General features: G+C 28.3%; 1 protein-coding gene across 1 annotated transcript; it reads left to right on the forward strand.

The window, feature by feature from the left end:
* The first annotated feature begins 485 nt into the window (after window positions 1–485).
* On the forward strand, window positions 486–6,005 carry LOC111039482 (phosphatidylinositol N-acetylglucosaminyltransferase subunit C). The gene is made up of 3 exons (XM_022323021.1): window positions 486–713; window positions 789–1,037; window positions 4,047–6,005. Exons 2-3 carry the CDS (start codon window positions 959–961, stop codon window positions 4,949–4,951), a joined length of 984 nt encoding a protein of 327 aa, XP_022178713.1. The 5' UTR covers window positions 486–713; window positions 789–958; the 3' UTR covers window positions 4,952–6,005.
* The last annotated feature ends 5,431 nt before the right edge of the window (window positions 6,006–11,436 follow it).

Consider the following 11,436-nt stretch of genomic DNA (forward strand, 5'->3'; position numbering starts at 1 on the left):
ATATTTGTAGTTCAATAATAAACTAATGATGTTGGTAATGACACAAATAATGTTCAAATATTTGTTTAATAATTAAATTATTAATGAATAAATTTTCTTCCTAGAGTCAGCAATTTAATAAATTTTTCAGCAATTCGATACGTCAGTCGCTAGTAATTGTATAATTAAGAATATTTTATTGTATAATGTATTGTAATTCACTAATTTGTATAGTACAATATTTATTTCGTGGCTCAGGTAATAGATACAATATGATCTAACCCAATATACGGACTAAGGTTCGTGGTCTGGGGACCGCGATATTTGCTTATCGAAGTATAAATACTTATCTTATCAGAATTCTGTCATACCGCTGTGGCTAACAATGATAAGAGACATAATGACGTCATAGATCATAATGTATATACAACATAATAATTATAAATTATATTATTATTAATATAATTATATTATATTATATGACATCATGGGCAGTGAGACATTTTTTCTGCTATGCATAATTCATTATAATATCATAATTATATTTTTATATTCTGAGATATTATGATTTATTTGTATATTTTTTTACACACAAAATGCATCGTCGTCAACGTTATCACAACATCGCTTATCAGTGGAGACCTTCAAACGTCGATGATAAAATATAATGAAAAATATTTGTTCTACACCAAAACGAATTACGAAATCAGTCAAACCACAGACGACGACTAACGGTAAAATATGAATAATATATTATGATAATGCAATGCATATCATTGTGATTTGTAATGATTATATTGTGATTTCAGAGGCGTGTGCGCTTCGCTGGTAAACAAAATATTAAATAATATGTTCGACTTGTCTTTGGGTGAACCATCATTTGCATCTGGTTTGTGTTTCCGTCGGCATATTTATCAGTTGATGACGGCTCCACCGCCGCCGTCGCTCACGTCGCCGAAGTCGTTGAATCGCGACACGCATGTTTCTGATCAACTGCTGTCCCTTGATGTCATGTATGACTGATGTCACCAAATCGACGTACCTGTCATCCAGTAAAAGTAAGTGTAACGGGTGTCAACAACCTATGTGACCATAGGGTTTTATTGTAGACTGTCTTTCGACGGTAACTACACCTTTTGTTTTGTTAAATAGTCTGATATTCTAATCACTTTTTTCGTGTTTGTCATCACCATGCGCTGCAATGGTCTGAAAAGAAGGTGGTAAAATTAATTTTTGTAGAAAAATAAAGTAAAATTTATTTAATCAATGCATTTTTTGATAAAAAATTTTACTCTTATTTAAACGTATCTTTTTCACCAATAATGTAATGAGTAGGTAGGTATTCTTTATTTTCATCAAATTTTGGTATTGCTAAAATTATACTTTATATTTTATAGTTGTTGCTACCAAAAACATTCGTATCCATTGTTGTAACATAATGTTATCTGTATGATTGCTGAATTCAACATACTAATGAGCTCTATTTTAATTAATTTTTTCAATAAACTTTCCGCTCTATTGGGTCCTTCTCACATGGACCTACCGAATAAAACTATCTATGGATAGTTGCGCTCATTTGCCCTTTTTTTCAAAAAAAGTTAAATAACTTATTCTGTAGTCACATCATTTATAATATAAATAAAAGAACTTAGCGAAAAGCCCAAGAAACTAGGAAAAAAAATTTTAGAGAAAATCATGTGCATATTAAATAAGATCTAACCTGTATATTTTTCAACAGTAATTGTTATCTTAAAATCCATTGAATAATATTGTAATTGTGTTAGAAAAGCGAAGAAGATAAAATAAAAACTTCAGTCTGTTAAAGAATTATATTATATTGAAAATTCGACAGGAGTGATGACAATGTAAGCTGAAGTGAAAAAGGCGCAAACTATGATAGTGATAATTAATATTTTATCTATTAAACAGTCTTAATAATATTTTAATAAATAACATTATTTACTACGTATTTTATTCACTTAAATCATTTTGATCTTTTATTAAATTTTTGATCACAGTGCTTTGCTTTGAGTTCTTTTCTGGTGTGCCTAGGCACCTAATGTTTCAATAACATATCAAATTTCAACCTATCCTATTGTAGTGAAAACTATTTTGTTTTTTTATGAAAGTCCACCATTCAAAAACTACATACATACAAAGTATTATTTTGGTTTGACATGATTTAATGTATTAGTTAAGTTTTAAAAATGTAATATTTTATTTGGTAGATGCCTATTTTATTATAAGTGGTAATTTCAATCTCGATTTTAATAGATTATATATAATGATATTTTACAGCTTTCCTTAAATAATTCACTAGGTACCTTACAATTATCATATTTGTTCTTAATTTTTTCTAAGTTAGGTAAGTTTAGGTTAAAATTAGAAAATAAGTTAAAAAATTAAAAGGAATAGAAAAAAAAGTTGACGTATGCATAGAAGAGCAGAACATGCTATAAAATATGCACCAGCTGTATTGGTTCATTGTTGCGATGAAATACTCTCCTCTCTCTGCAAACCGTATGTTTTGCTTTTAGCCGTGTGTAGAAACCACCTGGGTTTGTCATGCTATAGCTATAAAGCAAAGTGTACCACAAAGAGTATCATTTTTTCCTCTAGGAAAAATTTTTATTTTATTTAAGTATAATACGATATCGTATGTATAACCAAAGTAAATTATTTTAATTTACTTGACAGATTATATTTTTTACTAACATTATTTTTAGTTTTCACTTAATACCATATTATAATTAATTATTATTAGGCACATATGTACCCAATTGATTAAATTTTCAGTTTTTATTGATTTTGTCATCAAATCTTATAGTGTCATACACAATACTTACTCTTATGTGTTTTATTTTATATTTATAATTAAAAAATGTGGAAACGGTCGATATAACAATTTATACTGAATTCTATGTTTACCAGGCAATCTAGGCTCTTTATACATTTATTTTTATTATAATATTCAATGTAATTCTTTAACTAAAAGGAATTCAATCAGTCAAATGCTGCTCAGTGCTTAATGTTTATACATTATAATTAATTTATAATACAAATCTATAATATCTATACATTTTATTTAGAGCATAATTGTTGATGTCTCATTATTTTGTGAAATATTTTATCTATAAATAATTTAAATTTTTGGCTGTAACATAAAAGGTACCTTACATCAAATAGTAAATATAATAAATACTGTTGTAGAATTAAGTTACTTTAACTAATCATCGATTTAAGCTGTCTACTTTATAGTACCTTTATGTCCACTTGACCCAATTTAACCTTTTAATGACATGGGTAATTAATAATTATTTTCAATTATAAGACAGGCCTCGCCACCTGTGTACTCCATGTAGTAAAATATAGTTCAATGTATGTCCTACTATACTCTGTTCAAAATAAGAAACACAGTCAGTGTCCGACTTATGCTCAAGGAAGTGGCGATACTACATGGTAGTAGATGACAAACGGTTGTTGTCTGACTAATGACTATTGGCGACAAATACTGTGTTTCTTTTTTTGTACAGAGTATATTGTGGTATTTTTTAACCATTTTACTGATCAGAATTATCTTCTACGCAAACATTTTAGTAGATCTTGGCTTATCTGATTATTTTAATAGTTTCATTAATGTTACATATAATTGCACAAATTAAGATATGGCTATATGGCTTAGGTACTCATTACTAGCATAATTTGTGACTAATTGTGTAGCTATGTGTAAAATTATAATCTGACTTTATGTTTTATAACTTGGAAAAGAATCATTTGATTTTCATTTTAGATATATCAACATTTCTAGAATAACAATCTGCTATTATTTTCAGAAAAAAGGGGTATTCTCCTGGAGATTCCCTTTAAAAAAATAAAGATTTGCATCACCACTGAACTCTCTCTTAGTGATACAAAAATTCCAAGTATACAAAAATATACTCTCAGTCTTCATGTATATTTAAAATTTCCATAAATCAGAATTTGAATAACTCTATTATATACACTCTGTATAGTGTATATAATATATTATAATTCACCTATTAATATTCAAAATTGTTTTATTTTAGATAATGGTATTGTCAAGTCATCCCAGTATTTCACTAAAGTAAAGTATCAAAATGGAGCTATTTGTAATGGTCACCTAAAACCATGGAAAAAGAACCTTTATTCCAATGAAGGTTATCCAGATAATTATACTGATAAGTCTTTCCTAGAAGAATTGAGAAAAAACCTTCATGTACGAAAACTTACACTTTTAGAAGCAATCCTTGGAGCTGGTTTAATTACCCAAAGATTATGTATTGTGGTAATTTTTGCATTATCTTTTTATGCTCTGAATTGCAATTTAATTTCCCCACTATTATTGCTAATTTCTACTACAAGTTTTAGTTTTATTATTTACCTCTTGCTTTATGAAAATTCCAAGGCAATTCCATTATGGCTGATGAAGTCAGCATGTGCATTTATCATATCTGGTTACATTTTATCACCCGTGCTGAAAACATTGACTGAAACTATAAGCACCGACACCATATATGCCACAGCTACGGTAATGATGTGTGTTCATCTTGTTTTTTTTGACTATGGAGTTTCTGCAGTTATAGTATCAACATCACTGTCATTGAATGCTGCCTTATTTGGTTCCATTTGTTTGTGCTCAAGACTACAAACAGCTTTTCATGTATTTGTATTTATCACAATAGCAGTACAGTGTTTTGCTGTATCACCGATACTTTTATCGCCGATCAAATCTTCCATTACCATCTTATTGTCATTTGTAACTGTTACCTTTGTATTATGTATGAGGGTGTCATCATTAATGAGTGGACTATTTGTACTAACTGTCTTGTTTATTAATTTGATGTGCCCCTACTATTTTGTTAAATGGCATTCATTCAAAGACAACATTTATGGACCATGGGATGAAGCTATTGTGCAAGATATTAAAATAAAAGATTTTCACGTAGACTGAAAAGTGATGAGGGTTCTCTAATTAAATACTGTTTAAGAATGTGTGATATCGACAACCAGTTACTGTTATCTTGGTTTTCCACAAAGTTACCATTCTTCTATTATGTATTAAGTTTAAGTAATTTATTATTGATTGAAACCAAATTGTGTTGGTTAATTCCTTGATGGCACTCTAGTAGTGGTTGTATTTCATTATAAATTATGTTATAATTAAAATCATTGTGTACCAAAATTCATTTTTAAGTTTGTTATTTTATTTTATTAGTTAAATGTGTTGAACATTTTAATTTTAGTTATTATATATAAATGAGATATCATCTATGTGTTACGCTTACTGAATTTTAATATTTTTCCACTGTATTGTTAAGATTTATCCCACCAGTATATAATTCTAGTATTATTAATTATTATGCTGTTCGTTCTTTTTTGATCTTTTATCATCAGATTTGTTTTATAGTTATGCCAACTCTAAAGTATAGTGTCACCAGCGGCATGCCTAGACATTTTTTTGTGGAGAGGTGGGGAGAGGTTTAATGATTTTACTAGCGTGTATTTCAAATTTATTTATTCGACTAGGTAATACTTTTTTCTAAATTTTTTAAAATGTCAAAAAGAGGAGAGGGGAGTTGAACACCCAAATCCCTCCAAAGCACTTCAATGAGTTTCATGTTAATAAGTAATGAATAATGATTAAATTGCTTATCTTGTCAAATACTCATATTCATCAAGTATGATAATTGTGTTGTAATTTTTTAATGAAGAATGAATTTGTAAGAATTACTATTAGACATTTAAAAAACGTTGAATTTTACATTAAATTAATTTTGTGTAGTTAAATTTCTACTTAATTCAGAATTATAAATATTAAATTACAGTAGGTACTTAGTACTTTAACTTAGTACTTTCTTCACTGGGGCAATGTGACATAGATATGTGGGGTCTTACTTTAAATCTTAGATAAATCATGTTTTTTATACGTTTACTAATACAAGTGTATATACATTTCTCAAATGTTGACACAAAAAATATTAAAATATATCAATAAGTATTTATTACTTAAGAGGTTTCATATATCAATTTGTTGCACTTCTTTTGGTTATTATTCCATTCAAGGTCCATCCTTAGTACTTACAAGACACACAAGTTACCATTATTATTTTTGGAAGATTAGATTTTAATATGCATAATATGTTATGTTTTATTAAAATATTTATTATGTAGTTAAAACAAATTAGAAAAAATTACTTCTACATTTTTTAATAGCAACACAATTAAAACATAATGTATATTATTTCATGCACTTCACAATTAGAGATGGCAAAACTAGTGAAATTATTGCTGCATACTAATTAGTTTTCAAAAATATTGTTTGAATTTACTTGGTTTGTTTATTGCACATTTGATTTGAATTCATAGTATGTTTTTTATTATTAATATCACTGTAACTATAATTTTTAAGAACATATTCTAAGTACAAATACTTCAAAACATTTAAATTGATTTGTATAATATAATATAAGCGTGTCTTACTAAAATAATTATGTGAATAGAGTTTTAAAAAACAAGTATTATTTTAAATATCCTATGTAGAAATAATTGTGTTAAAACAATATATGTTATGTAGGTAATTTTTAAGGATACAGGATACTAATGTCAATAATTGTCATTGGTTTCTTGACCATCTGAGATGTAAAGGGTACCTATGTGTAAAGTTATATGTATTTTTTTTTGTCAAATGATCTCTGCACAAGTTTTGCTCATTTCATCCACTGAAATGCAGCAGAAAATAATATGTTATACAGTAATACACATAACACATATAGTGCATGATAATGTAGATATAATTCAAAATATTTTTTTCACTTTTAACTTACATTAAGTGAGTTTTCTGAGAATTAGATACATGGATGAATTTGCAGAGCTTCCATAATTCTGAATTTTGTATTTCACGTGGTTAAAGTTAAAACATTTTGAAAAATATTAACTCTAATTCGTTCTAAATTTCAACACTGATTGCCGAGGGTTATGATAGATCACAATAACAGTTGTATGACAATAAAAATAAACTTTTACTCCCCACATTCTGGCTTCATTGCCTCACCAAGGCCACTATTCAAATATATATTATTAAGTGGTTTGTTAGGGTAGGGGGTGGGCCAAGGTCGGATTTAGGGGGTAGCAATGGGGGAAAGTGCCCCCCCTCTTTTCCAAAAAATATGATATAATTGTTCATTATCTATTAAAAATCAGCAACATAAAATTGTTTTAAATTTAAGTGCCCCCTCCTCACACAAATTCTGGATCCTCCCTTAGAGTTGATGGTACGCTGTCCTGATGTAGTAGTTACAGGATAAGCCGCGACACAACACCATGGCTCACACTTTATATTCTTGATGTATGTTTCAACAAAAATCATGTTATTTTCATACGCAGTACGTTATCGTTGCATAATATCACGATTTTTAGAAAATAATTAAAATTTTGCAAAGCTTATCTACTCATATCACCGACAGTGTGCAGGATATAAGATAATATATTATTTCTCTGAAAGTACTCAAGGTAGTTATAATGCAAAAGGTAGAATATTTTACCTAATACAATATTAGATTATTTAGAATGCAGATAGTTTCATAATATTACATTGTTGAAAAAAAAAAATAATGATTTGCTTTCGTTAATATAATATACCTAGGTATGCGTGCATGTAATTATTCCCGATTGTCAAACTTGTTTTTTATTTCGTGTCTTTATTTCACACGTCTATTATCTATTTACATATTTGGGTTCTAGCTAAGTTATAATATTTATATTGATTACCTATAATATAATGTACAGTGTGCCTACACGACTGCACACTACACGCCATTCAAAATTATTAACGATCATAGAATAATAATGTACATTGTCAATCGTAGTACGTATTTGTAAAATATGTTATCGTCATTATATTTGTATAAAACTTTGTATTCTCATTTATCTATAATAATCATCACGTGATATTGAGTAAGACACACATATTTGTATTAATAATAATACATAATATCATGGCTGCACAGTGCACGTTCACGCAAACACTCGTGTAAACGCTCTTCAGTCGTGCACTCTTGTTTGACCAAAATGGCAAAATCCCAACCATTTATCCGTCAAATAAAAGTAGCAGTATTATGACGGGCTTAAGCATTATGACGCGACTAACAAATAATTTTAAGTTTTTCTAAATAATTATTCTATTGATAGTACTATTATTTACCTGCTGACAATTCGGTCTTTTATTTCGGAACCAAAGAATTTATATACAATGTTTGTTAAATGTATAATTATTAATTGCCTATTATTTTATATATAAATTGTTGTAAAATAAATATATTAATACAATATTATGTGACGTTTTAATTATTTTTGCTTTGGTACTTTACTACATCATTTATACGTACCTATTGTGGCTATTCATGTCTTACAAAACAGCAGTGTTGTTTTTTCCCCAAAGTAAAGTTTTAAGCCAAGTTCTAAACTTGCAGTGTTTCATACTATCAGTTTTGCACGGGATAGAACTACTCAGGCTGTAGTGATAATTAAGACTCTAAATTGATACTCAATATAATTTAGAACATTATCTGTGAAATATCGTTTTTATTTTTTTGATATCAGCATAATATAACTTATAAGAAAAAAGTTCTCATTGTTTCAAAATCCATTATTTTTGTTTTTAAAATTTGAATAATTTTTCTTGTAGTTCCAATATTGAAAAAATTAAAACTATATTTTATAGGTTAAGTTCTCCCATTGATGTGGTGAACATTATGTTTCTTTATTTCTTTAATTATGACTGTAGAATTCTCATTTCATAATAGTTTTGGCTATATTTTATATTAGTAAGACAGACATCACAAGCGGGTGTGGCGTCCTATTACATTTTTTTTTAGACCACAGTAAAAGGGAGCCCTTAATAATACATTACTTCAAAAATTGCACTGCAATATCTGGATTATAATTCGAATTAAAGCTACACACTTTCCAATTAATTACAGTAAAGTCTCACTAATCCGGACTCTATTCGGATTATCGAAAATCCAGATTAAAAGGAATGACATTTTTTTCTAGCTTACTAATAAATATAAACAAAAAACACCTTATGTATTTATACAAATTCAAAATTTATTGACTTACAATTTTACATTGCACATTATTGTTAAAATTACGATAATATCTTAATCATGGGTACCTATTTCCGAATATATACATTAAACATGAATTCTAAAGTACGAAAAATAGATTGTCCGGATTAGCGAGATTCTATTGTAATTCACTATACAATCATTTTTTTTTTTTTGAATCCCAAAAACGTGGAATTTTAATTTTAATTTTTTTAAACTGGTCTTGAGCCCCCGTAATTAAGGCCATAAGCTATTGCAGTGGTTACGGTCTCTTGTGGGGTTGGTATGGTTAGTTTGGAAACTCGTGTATGCGTGGCAAGGTTTTTACCACTAAGAAGTTAAGAGCCCGGGTGGTCACCCACCCGGGAACTAGTGGTATCGGACGGTACGAACACTCGATCACGTTGGTTGACTGATTGCAGCAACCGCGCCACGTCAAGCCACAGCATTTTTATTGTATTTAGTATTGTTATTACATTTTAAGCCAATACCGCCCTATCGTAGAACGGTGTGAATAGGTTCATAATATAAATATATATTAACTTTTAAAAATTAATCTAAGTTTACCTATGAAAACGTCATTGTGTAAATAAAATACAATAATGTCGCTCCACTCAGAATGTTAAATTATTATTTTTTTATTTAAAAGATAATAATAATAATAATAATAATAAGTCACCTTTTGCTGACCTTTTTTTCGAGTCGAATCAAAACCATTCACTTTATTTTGATTATTGTGCATTATTCAAATTTAAAATGCATATTTTAGATTCTATAATTATGATTTCGAAAATCAGGCTTTGATTCGACCTGCAAAATGTTCTCTACTCTACTCTTAAATAAAAAAAAATCTGATGAAATCCGACTATTCAATAGTGCGTATAAGAGTTTATTCTGTAAGACATATTTTTGGACTAAAAATGCACCGGCTTCGACGACCTTAGGGGGAAGATCGCGGACAAGTAGTAAGTATTTCTGTTCATAGATTGTTTTATATATGTATAAACAATTTTTCACTAAAAGCACTAGCTTACGGCCACAGTATTACAAATGAAAAAACCATTTTTATGAACTTAATTTCATCCGATTATTTTAAATTATGTTTTTTGAAATTAACACATAATGTAATATGCTCCTATATTGATTTACAAAGTGAAATATTAGTATACTATTTTGAATTTTTATAACAACTTTAAACTAAAAATTACATTTTTAAAAATACTTTTGGTAAGGCCTAAGAAGCGTAAAAGATTAAAAGAGATATTCCTTTAAATTATAACACAATTTTCAAAAAACATTGCTCCATAACTTACATCATAATTATAAGACTAGTCGGCTGAGACACGATTACCAATTGTAATTTTTAACGCATTCGGTGCAAAGAATTTCCCCTATATGTTATTTAATATTGTTAAATTCAGAAAAAAACAACTTAAATCTTTTATTACATTTTCATGCTTTTTGACCGATCCTAAAAAATTAATATTAACATTAAAAAGAAACCCTGTAAATACTCGATAAAGCTTACAAAAAGCTTAAATTGAATCTAAATATTTTTAGCATTTTATTGCGTGTAGAAAATGATGATCGAAATTTAGTAACATTAGGATGTTTCAAGTTTATATTATAATTATCCGTGTTATCCCACTAAAAATAATATTGATTATGTGAAACTGAAATGAAAGAAATTTAATTCAAACTCCAACTTAACTCTGTACATTTCTCTATTTTATAACTGAAACCCGTAATAGTTATTATAGTTATAATAGCCCTGTTTAAAATCGGCCTTTGATCATTAGCGATTAGCTTATAAGGTATCTTTACTGTATGTATCTAAATGCAACCATCCCTGTTTGTTTAATTAAGATGTTTATACATTTCCACATTCCACTGAATAATGTTTTTTTGTACATCAGTAAATAAATTGCTACGTGCGATACTTACTATTAAAATCGCCATCACTCACCTCTTAGACGGAAAACTCTCAAATTTGCCTTTAATGTTATAAGCCATAAGGTTACCTAACCTATGACTCAGTGTACACTGAACAGTTAACTTCATCGCGTAGGTTGTTTACCCCATTAGTCGTTATAGGTGAAGTTATTTCCCTCTTGCCTATTCAAAATAAAAACACTGTATACAAGTGCCTATTATAATAGGCACATAAATAATTAATACACGTCGTTTATGTTACACTTAAAATAACTTTATTTTTATATTATGTTCAATATAATAGAGGATAAAAGTCTACAATATAGGGAATTGTAATTTTCTAGTATTTATAAATGTTAATCCTTTTTTTCTTTTTAAACGTGGCAAAAGCTAAATAATA

Source organism: Myzus persicae, unplaced genomic scaffold (genome assembly GCF_001856785.1).
Source record: "Myzus persicae strain clone G006 unplaced genomic scaffold, MPER_G0061.0, whole genome shotgun sequence".
In the NCBI taxonomy this organism is placed as follows: domain Eukaryota; kingdom Metazoa; phylum Arthropoda; class Insecta; order Hemiptera; family Aphididae; genus Myzus; species Myzus persicae.